General features: G+C 43.0%; 1 protein-coding gene across 1 annotated transcript; it reads right to left on the bottom strand.

The window, feature by feature from the left end:
- Positions 1 to 2,241: 2,241 nt before the first annotated feature.
- On the bottom strand, positions 2,242 to 22,569 carry HDC (histidine decarboxylase). The gene is made up of 12 exons (XM_070953918.1): positions 22,542 to 22,569; positions 21,034 to 21,206; positions 17,265 to 17,378; positions 14,300 to 14,422; positions 11,387 to 11,521; positions 8,681 to 8,824; positions 7,602 to 7,668; positions 5,938 to 6,100; positions 5,742 to 5,832; positions 4,962 to 5,060; positions 3,783 to 3,884; positions 2,242 to 3,012 (listed from the first exon to the last, which is right to left on the bottom strand). The coding sequence occupies exons 1-12, from the start codon at positions 22,567 to 22,569 to the stop codon at positions 2,308 to 2,310; spliced, it is 1,944 nt and encodes a 647-aa protein (XP_070810019.1). The 3' UTR covers positions 2,242 to 2,307.
- Positions 22,570 to 23,198: the final 629 nt, after the last annotated feature.

Below are 23,198 nucleotides of genomic sequence, written 5' to 3' on the forward strand. Positions count from 1 at the left end.
ATTTATGCCTAGATTTTGAGATGGCCATGCCTAACTCATTTGGTCAATATTTTAGAGATAGTGCTGATGACCTTGGAACAAAGCTGTTCTGCAACCTCCAGACTGATCTGCTAATATCGTTATATTCTACATGTTTTGGAACCTTTAAAAGTTAATAGCTTGTATAACCATAGATTGTTGTTGCTGTGAGAATGGTTTCTATTTGGGTATATCTCTGATCATGTGCAAAATGAGGATATTCCCATCCCACAAGGCAGGAGTAGTATTCAGCCGGTTCTATCTGGTTCGGGCGAATTGGTAGTGGTGGCGGCGGGAGGCTCACCCACCTGGACATCATCACGTCCCGTAGCGGAAATTTTGAGCAATTCAGAGAACCGGTAGCGGAAATTTTGAATAGTTTGGAGAACCAGCAAATGCCATCTCTGGCTGGCCCCAGAGTGGGGAGGGAATGGGGATTTTGCAGTATCCTTCCCCTGCCATGCCCACCAAGCCACGCCCACAGAACCGGTAGTAAACAGATTTGGATTTCACCACTGATGTAACGTGACTGTTGTAGCAGATACTCTGAGCAATCCCCAAACATTCCTTTATCTTATCATCTTGGAGTTTGGGAGCCCTTTTTCAATGTTAAGTCTTCTACTTCTGAAATACGTTTGCCAACTTCTCAACTCACCGCATCCGTGCATCCTTTACAATGGCAGAGTGGCTGTTTACTTGAGGTGCAAGCTGAAGATCTCTGTGTAGGTCAGAAAGGAGTGAACTTTGTATATTACTCAGAGGTCACTCTCTGTGTATCTCTAACCTCAACTTGCTCTCGGATGCGCCTATAAAAATGTTTCTGCTGATTTTCATCATGCCAGTGTGATCGTAAGTAATTTAATCAACATAACGCCCATTCTTCCATCTCATTAATCTTTGCAATAGCAATACCAATAGCACTTAGACTTATATACCGCTTTACAGTGCTTTACAGCCCTCTCTAAGCCGTTTACAGCAGAGGTGGTATTCAACAGGTTCTGACCAGTTCTGGAGAAGTGGTAGCAGAAATTTTGAGTAGTTCAGAGAACCGGTAAATGCCACCTCTGACTGGCCCCGCCCCCATCTATTCTCTGCCTCCCGAGCCCCAGCTGATCGGGAGGAAATGGGGATTTTGCAGTAACCTTCCCCTGGAGTGGGGAGAGAATGGAGATTTTACAGTATCCTTCCCTTGCCACACCCACCAAGCCACGCCCACCAAGCCACGCCACGCCCATCAAGCCACCCCCACAAAACCAGTAGTAAAAAAATTTGATTCTCACCACTGGTGTGCAGAGTCAGCAGATTGCCCCCAACAGTTTGGGTCCTCATTTTACCCACCTCGGAAGGATGGAAGGCTGAGTCAACCTTGAGCCTGATGAGATTCGAACTGCCAAATTGCAGGCAGCCAGCAGTCCAGCAGAAGTAGCCTGCAGTACCGCCCTCTAACCCTTGCGCCACTGTGGCTCATATTATGCTTGAACATCTCTTGTTCTTGCCATCCCTTTTTTTCCAGAATAAGCTTGGGATGTCTGCAGTATGATTTTTTTAAAAAATTCGGATGGTGATGGTAGTGCAATCAAACTGCCTGTGTTTTGTGTTTGTTGCCATCTTCATTTTTTTTTAACCACACTCTTTGTGGTTAATTTACCCTGTTGAGGGTAATTGCTAATAGTTATTCCTAATTGATTACATGCCTCACTCAAAGGAAGACAATGGGTAGTACCTATTGAATGTTTGCATTTGCTGTGATTCGTGGCTTACGTAGCTTGAATTTGATTAGGAGTGGGTTATTCAATATTTATTTATTTATTTATTTATTTATTTATTTATTTATTTATTTATTTAAATTTGTATACCGCCCTTCTCCTAGTGGACTCAGGGCGGTGCACAGCCAGAACTAAAACACATGCCAATACAAAATTTAAAATTGTTAAAAGAATTACATAACTGGCCCAATTTAAAACAATTCAATTAAAACCCAATGACAATTTAAAACTAAAAAACTAAAAAAAGACTAAAAAAGGGGAAGGGGGTTCACGCCAGCCCTGTCTCAACACATAGAGTGAACCAAATCAATAATCGATACGTGGAAGTGGCCAGCAGAAATGAAAACTGAAACTCTAGGTGCGAAGATTAAATATTTTATTTATTTTATGAATTTACTCGGTATACAGGCTCTTTTTAAAAAAATAAGATCTGCAATTATGATATTACTGGGCCATAGATTACAATATTGCATAAAAATAATCAGACTTAGGTTGTCATGCTATGGAGGAAGGCTCTTAAGAGCTAAATAATAGCCTGAAGAGGACAACATGGCAACTGGAGACCACACTGAATGGAGCATTCAGGAAAACTGGGCATGTGGTAAAATGGGGGTTGTTTCTTCAGATCTTCTTTCTTGATCATCAGGATTTCTTTGGGCAGCTTGGAAAGGAATTTCCTGCCAGCGCAAGGTATGTTCTCCAAAGGGCTGTCCAAGCTAAAGGAACGGACTGTTTTTTTCTTCTTGCTTTGAGCAGATAAACTCAAGACAGAAGGCAAGTCACAGTTGGTCAGATGCCGACTGTTTTCTGTGAAGCTCTCATCTAAATGAGGCTCTTTGGCCTTTGGGACGTATTCATTCAACAGCAACAAGGAAGAGTTGAGAGACCCTCTCCGAGGCTGGGTCGTTATCCTGCCGAAAGGGACAATTTTACCTTTTTCTTTCTCTGTGAAAACAGGCGGAGTGATACCCGCTGCTTTTGAACTGGAGCTGACGAATTGGTTGGGGATTTGGGCCTTCCCCTCTGGGATGAGGAGAGATTGACTGGAGATGTTCGCCGCCGTCTGTTGGATGAGGGCCCAGTCTTGCTGAATATCCTCTCGTGTGGTGAATTGAGACGTTACCGTGAAGCGGATGATCAACTTCTCCTGAACGGTTGCCGGGATGACAAACAGCTTTCCTGATTTGTTGAGGTCTTTTAAGAGCTTTTCGGTCATCCAGTTGGGACCCTGTTTGGGAAAGATGGAGTTTCTCAGGATAGTCATTGAGAAAGAATCTTTAAGATACATACACGTGTACCGCTGAAAGACTTTATTAATCCTGCTTTGTCTTTTTGTCATTTCACCGCCATTCCATCAACCATTGATGGTTATGGGAGGTACTGTTCTGACCCAGTTCCCCAAACACGGCAAACCCTCGGAAGTTAACTCAAATATTCCTTTATTTGGAGCACCAGCAGCCCCAGCAAAAAGTTTCTCTCGCAGGCTAACAAGTCTGTCCAACAAGGAGAGGAATAGATGTCTGCCACACCTATTCATATCCGCCCCCTGCCTTTTATCCCCAGAGCTAGGGTGGGGCTTTGCTAGCAGTGGTGGCTCTTCCATCCCAAGGACCGGCCCATAGATTTCCACTGCTCTCCTCTCCTCTGCCTTCTGTGCATCTGTGTGTCAGGCACGTGACCCAGCTGTTCCTTCTCTTCCTCATCAGCCACCTCCAGACCTGGGGGCTGTTGTCTCTCCATCTGAGGGCTGACGGACAGTCCAGGCTCCACCTCTGTCTCGCTCTCTGCCAGCTCCATTCCCTCTCCCCCCTTCTAACTCTATTATTCTGTTATAACTCTCAACTTGACACTGTTCTGATGAACTGGAATTCAGTGCCCATCATTCCCCGCCAGCATGCTGGCGGGGAATGATGGAGATTGAAGTCCAACACACAGAGAAGGAAGCCCATTACAAGAGAATGGCATAAGTTATAGTAAAATACTATAGGAAAATGTTACCTTTAGACGAAAAACTACTAGTCCGAGATGCCTCTTAGCTGGGATTTCAAACAAGGGGTTGCTTCTGAGCAGCGACTCAAAATACTTGGCCATTTCAGTGCCCTGGAATTTCCGAAAACAAAACCAATAATTATTTCCAATAACACAGCTATGGTGACAATCTTTGAACAGTCTAGGACTGCCTGTAATTTGTAGGAGAGCAGATTGCTCCATACAGGTAGTCCTCGATCTACGACCCCAATTGAGCCCCAAATTTATGTTGCTAAGCGAGACATTTGTTGAGTGAGTTTTTCCCCCATTTTATGACTTTTTTTGCCACTGTTGCTTTTTTTAAGCCCATCCCTGGTCATAAATCACTTTTTTTCCAGTGCCATTTTAACTTTGAATGGTCACTAAATGAACTGTTGTAAGTCGAGAACTGCCTGTATTTTGTAGGACTTAAGAAAGTTTCCCCTTAGAGCTTATTTTACAGCTGGAGTCTCTCAACTTAAAGATATGATGTCCAGTGATTTATTTATTTATTTATTTTGTCAATCTCAATCTCAAAATTCAGCAGGATTGACAGGTTAAGGACTGGTCCATCAACTGCTCTGATCAAAGTTGATCCTCAAATATCATTTGCCGAAATCTCCTGTTGTGCAGTAGAGCACAGTTATCATATTTTTCGGAGTGTAAGACGCACCCTTTTCCCCCCTAAAAGAGGGTGAAAATTTAGGTGCGTCTTATACACTGAATGTAGCCCCACCCACCCACCCACTGGCCCCCACCTTTTGGTCTCTGCCTCCCAGCAGTTTACCTCCTTGCAGCAAGCAGCAAGAAGAAACAGCTCCTTTCAGCTTCAGCACAGCCTAATTAGCACAAGTTGATTGGATCGGCCTCCCGACTCTCAGCTGTTTTGCTCTCAGCTGTTTTGTGCAGGGCTCTGCTGCTTGCTGCCAAGAGGTAAATTGCTGGAGCAGATTTTTTTTTTCTTGTGCTAATCAAGCTATGCTGAAAACGAAAATGAAAGTAAAGCAGGCTGTTTGCTGTTTGCTGCAATGAGGCAAAATTGCTGGGAGGCAGAGGCAGATTTCTTTCTCTTGTTTTCCTCATCAAAAAAGTTTTATAGTCCGAAAAATACGGTAGCTATTGAGGGCAGCAAAGTATTCTTATTTATATTTATTTTTCTAATTCACCTACATGTCTGACATGCTCCTGAAGCTTTTTCACACCAAATGAGCGAATCACAAACCAGAGTTTTAGAGAGCGAAACCTTCGGCTCAGCGGGATTTGCCAATTCTGCAAAGGAAAGCATGATAATTTTTAATAAGAATAAATCATTATTATTAATAATAAAGGGTATAGGGTTTCCTGCTTAAGCAGGAGGTTGGACTAGAAGATCTCCAAGGTCCCTTCCAATTCTGTTATTCTGTTTAATGGCTCAGATAAAAGGGGAGAGGTGGGCAGCTGAGTAAAATTTATTGTTGAATTGAAGGACCGTATGGCAGGGTTCACAGGCAAGTCAGCTGGGATCGTCAGAGGCTTTTTTAAAAAAAAAAAATGAAAAGCCTCTGCCAATCAGGCAAGTCAGCTGGGATCATCAGAGGCTTTTTTTAAAAAAAGAAAAGCCTCTGCCGATCAGGCAAGTCAGCTGGGATCATCAGAGGCTTTTAAAAGCATTTTTTTAAAAGTAAAAAAAAAAGTTGGCCACGCCCACTCAGTCATATTAACCCACCCCACCCCCACCAAGCCACGTCCACAGAACCGGTAGTAACAGCATTTTACATTTCACCACTGCAATAAGTCCAAGCGCTTATTTCAGGGTTCAAAAAACATATAAGACAAGGTCTTATTTTCGGGGAAACACGGTACTTCACAAATTCTCTTCTGAATCCCATCCTGATTCCCTTCATTGCTAAGGGGGCTGGGGAAGGATTTCTGTAGCCTATTCTTGCTGAAGGAGAAGCCGAAAGTTCTCACCATGAAATCAGTCGATGATCCAGAATTTGGATGTCTGAGGTAGACGGGGTTAACACTGAACGTTTGCTGGAGCTTGTACTTATCTTTCACCCTTTTGGAAGATGAAAAGAGAGAACAAGATAAGCTGATTGGGAAGAACTCCACAGATTGGGAATGTCAGACAGATGAGGGATGGAGAACGTTTTGGGCAACTCACCAGAACGCTGTGCAATCAAAATGAACCATCATCCATTTGGAAGGATTGAAGGTAAACGAATCGGCATATTCAACTCCCTTGAGAAAAAATCGGTATTCTGGACACAGAAATGCTGTTCCAGCGTAGGCAGCGTCCACGTGAAGCCAAAGGCCCTCTTTAGCACCTAGAGAGAAATCATCATCTTCTTTTAACAACTCCATAATCCCTTGCGGGGTGGAATCTGGGCAACCGAATGGAGCTAGCAGAGTGTTGAATGGCCTGATGCCCTTCCTGTCTCCAATACGGAGTTTTATTCAGCAGATATATTCTTAGTGTGCCCAGAGAGAGAAAAATATCTGCCTCTACCTAGGATTGAACCCACAGCCTCCTGATCGTGAGGCGAAAGCTCCACCTCTAGGCCACCGCACCACTCCTAGCACCTTGGAGAGAAATCCGTGTCCAAAAAAATCCCATTTTATTGGATGGCTGATCATATGCAAACCCCGAAAAGACATTATATTTTTTTTATTTGTTGGTTGGTTAAATTTCTTTCCTGCCCATCTCACCATGGGGATACACTCTAGACAGCTTATAATCATAGAAAGCGAGAAAATGAAAGCAGTGTAAACAGAATAGTAGTAAAGTAATAAATAATGAAAACAAACAAGAGATTATAGCCATACGATAACCAAAAAGATGGACAGGTGGAGAGCAGAGAGAAGGGGGGGGCAGGGCGCTAGCTCAGGAATTCTGGGAGTTGAAGTCCACGAGTCAAAAAGTTGTCATAAGTGCCCAATCTGCTCTACAATATCTAGTAACAGTAACAAAGTTGGAAGGGACCTTGGAAGTCATCTAGTCCAACCCCCTGCTCACCCAGGAGACCTATACTAAGGATTTGAACCGCCAAACTTCCAACCTTTCTGATCAACAAACTCAGCATCTTAGCCACTGAGCCACCTAGCTATCTAAGCAAGAGGTTCCTTCAGGATTGTCCTGAATGATTTGGGCAATCATCATCATCATCATGTTCATTAGTAGTTATCATATAACAACAGAATTTTCTCAACATAACATTAATACAAAATTGTTAATACTAAATCATATTAATAACAAACCTATCATAATAAACCCTCATGGTAAAGTTAATCCTTCTCTTATAATTTTAAATGTTCTAACTTCTGTTTCTGTTATTTAACCATTGATAAAACGAATCCCATGTTTCAAAATAATTCCGTATCTTCCGTCTCTTTAATTCCAAGTGTTAATCTATCCATTTCTGCGCATTCTAGGTTTTTATTATTATTATTATTGTGGTGGTGAAAATAGAGGGGAAGTTCCATTGATCCCAAGGAGCCACCAAAACATTTATCTTCTACTTCCCTGATCTGCCCTGGGAGATCAGGGAACTGAGAATACAGGTAGACCTCGACTTACAACGATTTGTTTAGTGACCATTCAAAGTTACTTATTTAACAATGGCAGAGATCAGCTTAACAAATGTGGCAAGGAAAGTTGTAAAATGGGGCAAAACTCCCATAACAAAGGTCTCGCTTAGCAACATAAATTTTGAGCTCAATTGTGGTCATAAGCCGAGGACTATTTGTACTCCGAGGAGAAGCAGACTTAGTCAACAACTAACAACTCCCAGGAAGGACCTTTTAGATAAGTGATGTATAATTACTTACATATCGGACCGAGTTCTGAAAGGCAGTCAAAAGCACACACACCAGTCGTTCCGAGAGTGGCACAAACCTAGACAAAACCAGAGATTTATTAAAATGTTTTAAAACAAATAAATTAGAAACTTAAATAAAAAGAGGGGAGTTGGTAAAAAAGTGTCTTCCTCTCCCTCTCCCTCTCCCTCTCCCTCTTCCTCTCTCCCTCTCCCTCCCTCACCTCTCTCTCTCCTCTCCCTCTCCCTCCCCTATCCCTTTCCTCTCTCCCTCTCCCTCTCCCTCTGCTCTGCACTCTTCCTCTCCTCTCTCTCTCCTCTCTCCCACTCCTCTCTCTCTCCTTCTCCCTTGCCTCTCCTCTCCCTCCTCTCCCTCTCCTCTCCCTCTCCCTCCCCTCTCCCTCCCCTCTCTCCCTCTCCCTCTGCTCTCTCCCTCTCTCTCTCCTCTCATCTCCCTCTCTCTCTCTCCTCTCCCTCTCCTCCTCCTCTCCCTCTCCTCTCCCTTTCCCTTTCCTTCTCCCTCTCCTTCTCCTCCCTTTCCCTCTCCTCTCTCTCTCCATCTCCCTCTCCTTTCCTCTCCCTCTTCTCTCCCTCTCCTCTCCTCCATGCACCAGGCTTTGGCCTATAACATCAAATTATCTATACAAACTTATATTTGACAATCAATTAAAGACCTTTCAGTCTATCTTGGTGGGACTAGCTCTTTCCTCTATTCATCAATTTTTAATTTTTTTCTCTGTTTTTATACTTTAGTTTTCTAAAGTTGGCGGATGTACATGCTTTCTCAGATCAACTGCTTATGGTATTTGCAATTTGAAAAAGGGAATTTAAACATCATAAAAACAGTGATATTTATTTGTTAAATGTACCACGAACCCATCTACAAATGGCCATAAATGCAGCTCATAAGTAACTTTTTTTTTTTTTTTGTAACTTTGAACTTTACTCCTAAGTGGAGTGCAAGGCAATTCTCCCTTTAACTCTAGGATAGGGTAGCAAGAAAAAACTCCGCCTGCTTTCCAGATGTGATGGAGCAATGTCATATATCACCCAAAGAGAGAGAGAGAGAGAGAGAGAACAAACAACACTTACAAAAATCGGCACCAAGCCACGGCTTCGGTCCTCCTGGATCGCTTTGCTCAGGGTTTCACCTCTCAAGGCGAAATCCTCATCCACCGGCAGGAACCTCATTTTCACGAGGGAAATCAACCCTGCCTTTTCAACGGAGGAATGAGCCTGGATAAGGAAGACACAGATTGGAGACAATCAGATTCGATGATGACAGAATGCAGAATAACAGAGAGGGACCTTAGAGATCTTCTAGTCCAACCCTCTACTCAAACAGGAGACCCTATACTAGTGATGGCTAACCTTTTTTTCCTTAGGTGCCAATAGTGCACGTGTGATACAGGGGTGGGTTCTAAAAATTTTTACTACCAGTTCTGTGGGCGTGGCTTATTTTGTGGGCGTGGCTTGATGGTCATGTGACAATTCTTTAGGATTTAGCAGAGGTACTGGTCTACCAGGCTTTTAACTGCTTGCAGAGCTGTACCGATCTACTCCTGTATTTTTGCAGGCACTGATCTACTCCTGTATTTTTGCAGGCACTGATCTACTCATGTATCTTTGCAGGCACTGATCTACTCCTGTATTTTTGCAGGCACTGATCTACCCATTTATTTTTGCAGGCACCGGTCTCCTCATTTGTTTTTGGTGGCACCGGTCTACCACCACACTGCCTTTTACCACTGATCAGCTGTAGGGCCGCCCTTTGAAGCCCCGCGGCAAGAGTTTATACAGTTTTTTTCCTTCTAGCCGATCAGCTGGGACTCGGGAGGCAGCAATAGATGAGGGTGGGGCCAATTAAAAGGTAAGAATAACGCGGGGGGGAGAATCGGTTTGGTGACATCATATCGTCACCGCTACCGGCTTGGCTGAACCGGGAGGAACCCACCACTGGTGTGATAGCACAGTCGCGCGTGCCCACACCCATAATGCAATGCCCCCCCACGCACGCCCTGCCCCCCTGCGCAAGCATGTGCAATCCCTTGCGCTGCCCCACCCCCTGCACAGGCATGTGAAGCCCCCCACACTCCCCCACACTCCGTGTATGGTCGCATGACCCCCCCGTGCCCCGTTTTAGGCTTAGCCCAGTCTCTTCTTAAAAACTTCCAGTGTTGGAGCAGCCACAACTTCTAGAGGCAAGTTGTTCCACTGGTTAATTGTTCTCCCTGTCGGGAAATTTCTCCTTAGTTCTAGATTGCTTCTCTCCTTGATTAGTTTCCTTCTGTTACTTCTTGTCCTGCCTTCAGGTGCTTTGGAGATTGTCGAGAAGACATCATAAGAGTCCAATTAAAGGCAAGACAACACATGATGGCAATAGGTAAATGTAAGCACCTGATGACTATCTATCTATCTATCTATCTATCCATCCATCCATCCATCCATCCATCCATCCATCCATCTATCTATCCATCCATCCATCCATCCATCCATCCATCCATCCATGTATCTACCTACCTTCCTACCTATCTACCTATCTATCCATCCATCCATCCATCCATCTACCTACCTACCTACCCACCCACCCACTCATCCATCCATCATCCATCCACCTACCTACCTATCAACTTACCTACCTACCTACGTATCTATCCATGTATCTATCTATCTATCTATCTATCTATCTATCTATCTATCTATCTATCTATCTATCCATCCATCCATCTATCCATCCATCCATGTATCTACCTACCTACCTACCTACCTACCTATCCATCCATCCATCCATCTATTTACCTACCTACCCACCCACCCACTCACCCATCCATCCATCCATCCATCCATCCACCTACCTACCAACTTACCTACCTACGTATCTATCCATGTATCTATCCATGTATCTATCTATCTATCTATCTATCTATCTATCTATCTATCTATCATCTATCTATCTATCTATCTATCATCTATCTATCCATCCATCCATGTATCTATCTATCTATCATCTATCTATCTATCCATCCATCCATCCATCCATCCATCTATCTATCTATCTATCTATCTATCTATCTATCTATCTATCTATCTATCTATCTACCTATCATTTCCCAAGAGTGCCAGCATAAAACTGCATCTTTTCCTGTCGGCATCTTAAGTGCCTCAAACCTACCATTCCTAGGCAAGGCTGGCCCCTGCTGTTCAAAAGATCTATGTGGGGAAACGCACAATAATAAATAAGGAAGAATTTACGAGTTGGTTAGTTAAGCCTGTTGCTTGTCCTGTTGCCTTCTGAGAACACAGCTGTATGATGGGAGGGGGGGGAACCTATGTTCCAGGCTTTAATGTATTTGCATGTGCAAAGGGGGTGATGTGCATGTGACAGATATGAATAGGAAGTAATGGATGGAAGCGTAACCAAGAGAGATCCAACCTAGAACTGAAGAGAATTTTCCTGACAGCAAGAACAACTAATCAGCGGAACGGGTTTTGTCTCCAGAAATTGTGGATGCTCCATCACTAGAGGTTTTCAAGAAAAGATTGGACATCCGTTTGTCCAGAATGATATAAGATCTCCTGCTTGAGCAGAGGGTTAGGATAGATGGCCTTCAAGGTCCCTTCCAACTCTGTTATTCTGTATTCTATTCTGCATTTCTGTTTCTATTAGGGCATGGTTATGGCCACCATCATTTTTGGCTTCTGTTCCCTGCTTCTGTTGACCGTGATTATTTTTTCCTAGACGGGGTTCCAGTTAAAAACGTAAAAATTCACACAGAATTATATGTAGTAAGAACTCACCTGATTGGAAGCATAGGCGATGAGGCGAGAATTCAGAATGGATTCATCTACATTTGGCTCAGAGGTTTTCATTTCGAGAATTTTATTCTTTCTGGCTGCTAGGAGAGCGATCAGCGTTGATTCACTAACTGTGCTCTGTAGGGAGAAGTGGGGGAAAAACCCCTCTAAGAATAGCTTATATTTGATGTGGAAAATATCTTAGTCCCTCCAAATGCCAAGATGATCCTAAGACTATGTCCTTCCTCCTATTTTTGGACCATAATCCAAATAGAATAGAATAGAATAGAATAGAATAGAATAGAATAGAATAGAATAGAATAGAATAGAATAGAATAGAATAGAATTCTTTATTGGCCAAGTGTGATTGGACACACTTGGAATTTGTCTTCGGTGCATATGCTCTCAGTGTACATAAAGAAAAAATAAAATATATTCATCAAGAATCATAAGATACAACACTTAGTGATAGTCATAGGATACTAACAAACAATCAAAGCATACCAATAAAAACAATATAAGTTGTAAAGATACAAGCTACATGGATATAGCCATAAGTGGGAAGAGATAGGTACCAGTAAGGATGAGAAGAATAGTAATACAGGCTTAGTAGTTAATTTGTCGGTGTTGTGGGGATTAGTTGTTAGCAGAGTGATGGCATTCGGGAAAATACTGTCCTTGTGTCTAGTTGTTCTGGTGTGCAGTGCTCTATAGTGTCGTTTTGAGGGTAGAAGTTGAAACAATTTATGTCCAGGATGTGAGGGGTCTGTAGATATTTTCTTTGCCATTGCTATGCAGAATTGAAGGCTGAAATATCTGGAGAACATCAGACTGCATCTCCTATCTCATTCCAATGACAGTCTATTCGTCACAAACAACAATATTCACTTCTCAAAGCACTCCATTTGTATTATGTCTGTGGTCTCTGCAAGGATCTGATTAGGAAATCTTGTTTCAAAAGGGCAATGACAGCAATAGTTCCTGGCTGAAGGAAGATTTATGACTTCCTGCAAATCAGCCTCTACTGTAGCCACTCAATTACACTCAACTTATAACCACCAGAATTAGCATTGCTAAGCAAAGGTGCTAAAATGTGTAAACGTTCATTAAAATTTGAAATGGAAGAAGAACAAGTAAAAGGAAAAAAAGTATGATAACATGGGCTACAAAAATTGGTTATGGTATGTAGGTACAGTGATGCCTCAGTATTCATCATTAATTGGTTCCTGGAGTTGTGATGAGTACCACTTTTTTTCCCATAAGGAATAATGTAGTGAGTCACAAGGCAGCTGACACTGGCAGGTTTTAGCCTGTGCATTGTGTACCAAAGAAACAATGAGTACTGGGGGGAAAATTTTCATGCCAAAATGGGTTGGGTATCAAATTCGATGAGTTTCCTTGGAATTCAATGAGTTTCCTTGGAATTCAATGAGTTTCCTTGGAATTTGATGAGTTTCCTTGGAATACCAAGGTATCACTGTAGACCAGTGGGAAAATATGAAAGAATTTATTATTATTATTTATTTATTAGTTTGATTTATATGCCGCCCTTGTCCGGAGACTCAGGGCGGCTTACAATGCATTAAGCAATAGCCTTCATACTTTTGTATATACCTGCTTAGTAGGGCTTTTTTGGCCCCCCCTAAGCGGTGTTCTATTTTATACAGTCAGCTTATTGCCCCCACAAACTGGGTCCTCATTTTACCTACCTTGAAAGGATGGAAGGCTGAGTCAACCTTGAGCCTGGTGAGAATTGAACTCGCAGTAATTGCAGGCAGCTGGCAGCTAAATGCTACTTTTAACAGTAGTTTAGTCTGCTGCGCCACCAGGCTCCTTTCCAATGTAATTGAAACTTACATTGTGTTATAATCTTACAGAAAACGTTCAGAAAACAATGTACTGTTGTTATACAACACCAGAAAATTTACCAAGAAGATATAAAGGCATTTTAAATTTATATTGGAACTAGAGAGTAGTAGACGGCCTCTAAGCTTCTCTCCAATTCCGTGAGTCTATGATTTCCAACCTTCCTGCATGTGAGTTTTGGAATCTGTAGCTCCAACATATTTGGAGATCACCAAATTGGCCAAAGGTGTACCAGATGCAGCCACATGTTCTAAGCAGGCTAACTCACTGCTCACTCCAGGAGTTTGATTCTGACTGGCTCAAGGTTAACTCAGTCTTCCATCTTTCCGAGATCGGTAAAATGAGGAGCCAGATTGTTGGGGGCAAACTACTAACATTGTAAACCAGAGATGAAATCTACTTACCTTCCCTACTGGTTTGGGAGTACACCCGCCGCAGGCGCAGACCCCCTGCACATGTGCAAACCATGGGTGAAATCCAGCAGGTTCTGGAGAACTGGTAGCGGAAATTTTGAGTAGTTCGGAGAACCGGCAAATACCACCTCTGGCTGGCCCCAGAGTGGGGTGGGAATGGAGATTTTGCAATATCCTTCCCCTGGAGTGGGGTGGGAATGGAATTTTGCAATATCCTTCCCCTGCCACACCCACCAAGCCACACCACATCCACCAAGCCACGCCCACAGAACCAGTAGTAAAAAAAATTGGATTTCACCACTGGCGCAAACCCTTCTGTTCATGCGCAGACGATAAAAAACAGGTTACTTCCTGGTTAAAAACAGGAAGTAACGATGACTGGGCAGGCGGAGTCTTGCGCTGCCATCGCTACTGGTTCTCCAAACCACCCACTGCCGAACTGGTCCGAACCGGTAGCATTTCACCTTTGTTGTAAACCCTTTAGAGAAGGCTGTAAAGCACTGTGAAGTGGTATATAAATCTAAGTGCCATTGCTATGATCAGATTAACAACAGTGAACCTTCAGAATCAGTCACATGGTAAATGGGTGGCTACGCACATTAAATCTCTCACTCAATCAATTCATCCACTCATTTACCTGCAAGATGCCACCACCTTTGCCGCCTGGATGATAATGCAAGAATGTTTCCGGAAGACCCATCATTTGAGCCAACCAATCCATTACGTTCATTTCCAGTTCTGTGCACGCTGGACTGGATGCCTTTGGGGGAGAAAACATAGTGGGGGGCAATGGTGAAATCCTCGGTGGGTTGCCACAGATTCGCTACCTGCACATGCCAGATGCATGCTGCGTGTGCGCGCAGGCACAGTGCAACCAAATGCACGCTGCAAGCACATGCGCAGTGTGCACCAAATGCATGCTTCACACGGAAAAAGGAGCCGTTTGAAGGTAAGTAGAACAGCGAGGGAGGGAACAGCTGCGCCGTGCGATTTAAATTCGCTAGAAAGCAGGATTTTCTGCTTCCTAGCGAGTATAAATTGCGCGGCACAGCTGATCGTCAGAAATACCGGTTCGGATGAATCAGTAGGGTTTTTTTTACTACCAGTTCTCCCGAACCGGTAGATTTTAATGCCACCGGTTCCCACAAACCGGTAGCATTTTACCCCAGAGTGGGGGTAACAGCATCGCATCGGATGAAGGTGAAGAACTCTTGCTGTAGCAATGCTTAAAGGTTGTTTTTTTTTCATTCAGCAAATTGCATGGTCTTGTAGCCAAAACCTGGCTCTCTTAAAGCAACCAAAAATGGACACAAGTCACTTTTTCAGTGCCCGTTGTAACTTTGAACGGTCACTGAAGGAACTGTTGTAAGTCGAGGACTACCTGTACACATATGGCCACAGGTTGGAATGAGCCCCTCACTATGCTTCGGATGTTTCATAGGTTTGGAGGCAGCTTACATGTCTGTGCGGGACGGATAATTTTGTCACTGCAAGATCAGGAAAAATTCTCACAACGCAACGGGTTTCCCCATTTGTGGGCACTTGTTTAGTAGAGAGAGAATCTGCCTGTCACGTCATGCCCCCTCCTGCTCCCTGCCTTCATTCCTAACTAGCTTTTCATTTCCTTCTGCTCGGCTTCCGAATAAGCCCTGACGTTTTGCCATCTGGCAATTTTCACGTAGGGCTTTCCTGTCACGTAGCCCACAACTCGGGAGTAACTCAGTTGCCTGGCCTTGCTGGATATCTCGTGATCTGGTAAGCAGAAACCAGCCTCCTCGTGGGGACCCTTTTCTAAGGGGTTTGTCAGGAAGAAGGATTGGTAAGACAAATATTCTGAAATACAGGCTGAGCAACCTAGAAGTTGCTTCGTTATTTATTAAGGAGTTTCTTTTTGAAAAAAAAAGAGCACCCAAGTTTTGAATCGGTTTGAAACAGAAAGCAAAGGCAGAACACCTGGCATTCTCTACACCGGGCTACTGACCGGCTCAATGTTTTTCGAACTTGGCAAAGTTATGGGAACTTCAGTTCCCAGAATTCCCCAGCTCCTATGCGTTGAATGTTATCTCTTTTCAGCTAACTGTCAGCTAATTCTCTCTTTCTTTTCTTATTTAGTTTAACCACGTGGAAAGTTTAAGGAGTGTTACAGAGCAGGGGTGTCAAACTCAAAGCCTGGGGGCAGGAATCAGCCCATGGGGGGGTTAGATCTGGCCCGCAGGGCCGCCCTGCCAATAGCGAAGGACTGTCCCGCAGTGCTTCTGCCAGTAAAACGCAGCTCGCGAGGGCCATGCATGGATCTCCTAAACTCCGTTTTCTCTGGCAGATGGTTGCAGGATGCCGTCCCAGCTGAAAACGGAGCTTGGGAGCCCGTTTTCACTGGCAGAGCATTCGGGCCACCCCAGGTGTCCCCAACATAAGTGACATCATGCTGGCCGTGCCCCCCCTGCCCCCCCGAGGTCAAACACAAACCTCATGTGGCCCTCAATGAAATCGAGTTGGACACCCCTGTTGTAGGCAATTGATCAAGGCTGACTCCGCCTTCCATCCTTCTGAGGTGAGTAAAATGAGGATCCAGATTGTTGGGGAAAATATGCTGACTCTGTGAACTGCTTAGAGAGGGCTGTCAAACACTGTAAAGTGGTATATAAGTCTAAGTGCTATTGCTATCAATCCATGGTGTTTGTATATTATGACTATATAAACACTGAACATGTGCAAAATGACCATTATTTGCACTATCTGCTACATTGACTCTATCCAACAGTACTCTGTGTCAAGCTTCGTTGTTATCTCCAAATAAATGAATTTCCAAACGTCTGATCTTTGAGGAAATTTTTCTCTTTATTGAGCATAACGAACTGACCCTGACTCAATGCGCAGTTAGCACTGAACTTTGGGCCCCCAAAACCTCTCTTTCCGGTTCCCAATTCTCTGTGTCTCATTGGCCATCTTCCAAGCCACTCTTGTCATCCCATCTCCGTCAGTTCACAGGAATGTCCCCCCTCCCATCCCATCTCCGTGGAGACAGTTCTTCAGGGGAATTAAGTAGGTGAAAGTTCTCTCCTCTCCTTATGGCAGCTTGGAAGCTGACACTCTGCTTTGTATGCAGTGTGTGAATTGTGATTTGCCCTGGAGTTTGTTGTATGTATACAAACAGTCATGAATGCGACTGCTTGAGGGCTCCTGGATTGGAGCTGAAAGGCGAAAGGGAAGCAGTATGCTCCCTCCCATATTGGGGTAGACCAGGTGCTTCGATAGAAAAACATTTAATCTCTCCCCTGGTTCAAGCTGATAAAGGGAGGAGAATTTGTGGCTCGGAGGCTAATACAACTGCCTAATATACAGGCAGCCGAAGTTTGAATCCGAGTAAGGGTATGGCTATCTGATGAGAGTTAAATAGCTTGAAATAGATCTATACTAGTCTCCCTTTATTTCTTTATCAGCAAATATAAATTATAGATAGATGATAGATAGATAGATAGATAGATAGATAGATAGATAGATAGATAGATAGATAAAAGCAACTGATCAAGTACAAATTCTTTGATCTCACGTTTGAGATGCTGGGCTTTTGAACAGAAGATCTTAATGCTGGAGTTACTTACCCAAGTAAATCCCAAACAGTTAATAGCATCTGCTAGCATATCTCCAAGGAGTGAAGGCCAGGAAGTCAAAGCTGGGAAATAGGCGTGCATTTGTGGACTTTGCCAATGGACAACCTAAAAGAAGAGAGGAGCATAGAAAAATACGATGAGCTGGTCCAGCGTGAAATGAAGAGGATGGAAAGAAAGACAAGACAATGTACCGTATTTTTTGGAGTGTAAGACACACCTTTTTCTCCCCTAAAAGAGAGTGAAAATTTGGATGCGTCTTATACACCGAATGTAGCCCCACCCAGCCTCTGAAACCTCCATTTGAGAGGCTGAAAAAAGGCTCTGAAACCTCCATTTGAGAGGCTGAAAAAAAAGCCTCTGAAACCTCCATTTGAGAGGCTGACAAAAAAAGCCTCTGAAACCTCCATCTGAGAGGCTGAAAAAAGCCTCTGAAACCTCCAATTGAGAGGCTGACAAAAAAAGCCTCTGAAACCTCCGTTTGAGAGGCTGAAAAAAAAGCAAAGCGCAGAGCTCACAACCAACGAACCTGTTGCTAAAGTTCATCTCTGGGAACAGCTGATTGGGGGTATTCCAGGAGGCCGATCCACCCCCGATCAGCTTTTTTCTTATTTTCCTTCCCAAAAACTAAGGTGCATTTTATAGTCCGAAAAATACGATAAATAAACTTTCCAGGCAAAGGAAAGGATAATTTCTCAGAAATCCTATTTTCCTTTGCCCTCTGGTAATGAAAAAATTGCTTGAACAGCTGGCAGTCCCTGGCTAACCATGTTCTGGATTGGAAAGTAAGCTATATCAGAATTCCTATCAAGGAACACAGGGAAGTTGGAACACATCCTGAATGAAGATAACAGCGAAGTGCGTGCATAATGCTACCAAGAAAATTACATAAATGCATTAAAGACCTTAGGTCAACTGGAAGGAGATGTTGTCTTTAATCAAGAAGGTAAATTGTGATGCAACAGGTAATTGTACAACTATGAGCCACGGTGGCGCAGTGGTTAGAGTGCAGTACTGCAGGCTACTTCTGCTGACTGCCGGCTGACTGCGATTTGGCAGTTCGAATCTCACCAGGCTCAAGGTTGACTCAGCCTTCCATCCTTTCAAGGAGGGTAAAATGAAGACCCAGATTGTTGGGGGCAAGAGGCTGACTCTGTAAACCATTTAGAGAGGGCTGTAAAGCACTGTGAAGCGGTATATAAGTCTAAGTGCTATTGCTATCAGGTCTCATAGCCAATGATACAACACTTATGCGAGCAGGACCTATCTATCTATCATCCAATAAGAACTTCTTTGAGTTTGGAGCAGCGTTCTCTAACGTGGTCCTCTCCAGATGTGTATTTGGGAGTTCCTCCATGACATCTGGAAGGGTGTTGGGAAGGATGACTTCAAAAACCAGTAAAGATGGCTAATTGAATGTAATGGACAGTTACACTTGTTTAACCAATTTTAAATTGATTTTAAATTGGGTAGTTTTAATTTACGGCCAAAATATTTAATTATTTTAATACTGTTTTTAAATTTTGTATGCTCTGTTTTTACCTTGGCTGTGCACCGCCCTGAGTCCTATTTGGAGAAGGGCGGTATAGAAATTTAATAAATAAATAAATAAATAAATAAATAAATAAATAAATAAATAAATAAATAAACCATGACATTGATCTCAATCAGAAAAACTGATTGTAACTGTGTTGTAAAGAGAAAATAGCACTCGGTTCTGATTTGAGGTATCTAACGAGGGGGGGGGGGAGCATTGAAAGTGGCTCAAATAAAAAAGATTTATTTTTCACTGTTATCAGAACATGCTGGGTGCAGTGCTGAATTGGTACTGGCATTCAGATCTGCTGTATAAAGATGTCCTCTGTGAGATGAAAGAGATAGCTCAAGAAAATCACCAAGATTTTTCTTCTCCATTTTAAAAGAGTCCTAAAACATGAAGAACGGTTGCAGGAACTGGGTATGTCTAGTTTAATGAAAATAAGGACTAGGGGAGACAGGATAGCAGCCTTCCAATATCCCAGGGGCTGCCCCAAAGAAGAGGGAGTCAAGCTATTCTCCAAAGCACCTGAGGGCAGGACAAGAAGCAATGGGTGGAAACTAATCAGGGAGAGATGCAACTTAGAACTAAGGAGAAACTTCCTGACAGTGAGAACAATTAACCAGTGGAACAACTGGCCTCCAGAAGTTGTGAATGCTCCAACACTGGAAGTTTTTAAGAAGAGTCTAGAAAGTCACTCATCTGAAATAGTATAGGTTCTCCAGCTTGAGCAGGCGGCTGAACTAAAAGACCTCCAAGGTCCCTTCCAGTTCTACTCTACTCTACTCTACTCTACTCTACTCTACTCTACTCTACTCTACTCTACTCTACTCCTACCCAGTCTACTCTACTCTACTCTACCCAGTCTACTCTACTCTACTCTACTCTACTCTACTCTACTCTACTCTACTCTACTCTACTCCTACCCAGTCTACTCTACTCTACTCTACTCTACCCAGTCTACTCTACTCTACTCTACTCTACTCTACTCTACTCTACTCTACTCTGTGTTGGATAACCATTTGCCTGAAGTGGTGTAGGGTTTCCTGCCTAAGCAGGGGGTTGGACTAGAAGACTTCCAAGGTCCCTTCCAACTCTGTGATTCTATTGAGAAACCAACAGAATACATATCTGCAGCTAGATCCTTTATTTCAGTTAGAATTTCTCACCTCCCTCATATATCTGAGATATATGTTGCTAAGGATCATTCGTGGAACAACAAAACAAGGAAGGGACCTTGGAGGACTTCTAGTGCAACCTCTTGCTCAAGCAGGAGATTCTGAAGAAGCTTCTGGGATGAGAAGCGAAACGACTTCAAAAAAGAAAAACAAGAAATCCAGTTGCCTCTTGAAAAAGTACCTTTGGGACAGGAGACCCTATGTACCAGTACAGACAAACGGTAATCTCTTCTTAAAAACAAAACAGCGACTGGCTGAATTAGCAGTGTATCAGTGTCACCCTTTAAAAATTTGTGCCGTGGCTCCCATCATCCCTGAACATGGGGCCATGCTTGCAAATTGATAGGAATCAGGATCCAATGTCTGGGTCCACCAAGTATATGGATTAAACAAGCCACTGGTTTCTGCTTGATGATTGTATACGTATATGATATATAAAGGTAAAGGTTCCACTCGCACATAGGTGCTAGTTGTTCCCGACTCTAGGGGGCGGTGTTCATCTCTGTTTCAAAGCCGAAGAGCCAGCGCTGTCTGAAGATGTCTCCGTGACCATGTGGCCGGCATGACTCAACACCAAAGGCGCACGGAACGTTATTACCTTCCCACCAAAATGGTCCCTATTTTTCTACTTGCACTTTTTACGTGCTTTCGAACTGCTAGGTTGGCAGAAGCTGGGACAAGTAACGGGAGCTCACCCCGTTATGTGGCACTAGGGATTCGAACTGCTGAACTGCCGACCTTTCGATCGACAAGCTCAGAGTCTTAGCCACTGAGCCACCATGTCCCCATATAATATATATATATATATATATATATATATATATATATATATATATATATATATATATATATATATATATATATATATATATATATATGTTTAATGCATAGTAAGGTTCTCCAGTTCTCCATCCTTTCCATTCTGCCCCATTGGCCTTGCTGGTGAGGGCTCTAGGAGCTGAAGTCACATCACATCTAGAGAATGCTAGGTGGGAGACCATTCCTTTACAGATACCCCTTTTCTCACAACAAGCAAACCTGTTCTTACCCCAGGCATAATGATGTTCTCTATGTCTCTGAAGATATTATCCCAGCTTTCTGGCTCCAAGGGGGCTCCATCGGGCAACTGATCTCTCATGTAACCGGGTTGCACGTCAGGATACACCCGCCTTTCCCGGATGTTGGTGAGGTACTGGCAAATGTAGTCCACCATTTCCTTCCCTAGGAAGCGGGAGCAAGGAAAGCTCACAAACACCATTCCTGCCCATCGGGGACATTTTGCACCTCCATGTTGCAGCTGCCATAGCTTGCACATATAGCATGAAAAGCATCGATAGAATCTCTCTAAGACGTTTGCCCACTGCTGTACCAAGAGGAAACGAGTAGGCTGCAGTCTTTAGCCACACATGCTTTACAAGATTTATAGAGGGGTTTATTTCTGAGTAAATCAACATACATCTACATGCATACACCGTATCTACATACACACAGTGTCCAATCCCATGAGCAGCCAACCATAGAGTAGAGTAGAGTAGAGTAGAGTAGAGTAGAGTAGAGTAGAGTAGAATAGAATAGAATAGAATAGAATAGAATAGAATAGAATAGAATAGAATAGAATAGAATAGAATAGAATAGAATAGAATAGAATTCTTTATTGGCCAAGTGTGATTGGACACACAAGGAATTTGTCTTTGGTGCATAGGCTCTCAGTGTACATAAGGAGAATAAAATACATTCATCAAGAATAAAAAGATACAACACTTAGTGATAGTCCTAAGGTACAAATAAGCAATCGAATCATACTAGGAACCAGTCAATATCAATTTAAATTGTAAGGATACAAGCAACAAAGTTACAGTCATATAGTCATAAGTGGGAAGAGATGGGTGATAGGCACAATGAGAAGATTCATAGTAATGAAGACTTAGTAAATAGTTTGACAGTGTTGAGAGAATTATTAGCAGCTAATGAATGAAAAAGAATTTACCTATAAGAAACCATGCCTACCTTAGGGCTGCAAAATAAAGAAGAGAAGGCCTTTGCTCCTTGAAGAGTTGGTGGAATCTGATTACCATCAACTCTAGTATGACAAGGAGTTGCAATCAGTTGATGTATGACAATATCTGAGAATCATACATCACTGTGTCACGGCCAGTGGAGTAAGGCAGAAATAAGCTCTACAGTCCTTTTCTAAGATTAGTCCTTCAATCCCACTCCATCATCTGCATTGGCTGGTGCTGATGTCCTTGAGGTCCAAAACCTCTGGAGGACACATAATTGAGCTCTTTGGTTGAAGGCTGGACTATCATAAGATGCTCCTTAAAAAATTGCAGGTAAACTACAAAAGCAGCAGCCTCCTTCTCTTAGACCCTGTTTGCATCTGGTTTAGAGAGGTGCCTTGTTTTTTTTAAACATGGACGTTTCATTTCTGCAACTGTCAATAACTGAGTGGAGTTACCTGATCCTGTTCAGAAAAATGGAAGTGAACTGAAAGCATCACCGGCCAAATAGGAATCCGTTGTTCAAATCTCCTTCCATGCCCCTTCCCAAACTCACCTCTCAGTCTGTATTCCTGTTGGTCCATGTGGACTCTTGCAAAGACTGCCTCTTTCTCTAATGGTTATCCGTGGACCGCAGACAGCTATTTGCTCAGCTGAGTCGCCTTCATCCTGCAGCCTTTTATATCTTCTATCAAACTTTACGTCAGCAAATTATTAGGAAATCAGCCTCTGATGAAACCTCCCCGATTTGCTTCTCTTCCTGGAGCTCGTTCAGAGGTCTTTGATATTCAGCAAATTGGAGTCCCATTCATTATATTACTACAGCAGCCTGTAGCAAACAACATACAGCCTGGCCAATAACAAATAGTAATAGTAATGGTGAAACTAATTAGTCGACTCCATGCACAAAGACAGCACAGAAGAGCATTAAACTGTCTTGAGTCCAAATGTTTGGGAATTGAAAATAAATTCAGAAATCGTCTTCTAGGAAAATGCTGTATAATTAAATCATGAAAGACAAGTTTTGATTTTAGTTGATGCCATGTTTGGGAAAGAGCGAGAGAGAGACAGACAGACAGACAGACAGACAGACGGACAGACAGACAGACAGAGCAAAATACCAAGGAAGATTGCACAAAGATTATTCAAAACAGTGTCAAGAAGGTGCCTAAACTTGTGAAAAGATACACACAATCAGATAAAAGAGGATGAG

The sequence above is a fragment of the Pituophis catenifer genome, unplaced genomic scaffold, assembly GCF_029215685.1.
Source record: "Pituophis catenifer annectens isolate HBS135680 unplaced genomic scaffold, rPitCat1.0.hap2 SCAF_14, whole genome shotgun sequence".
Taxonomy (NCBI): domain Eukaryota; kingdom Metazoa; phylum Chordata; class Lepidosauria; order Squamata; family Colubridae; genus Pituophis; species Pituophis catenifer.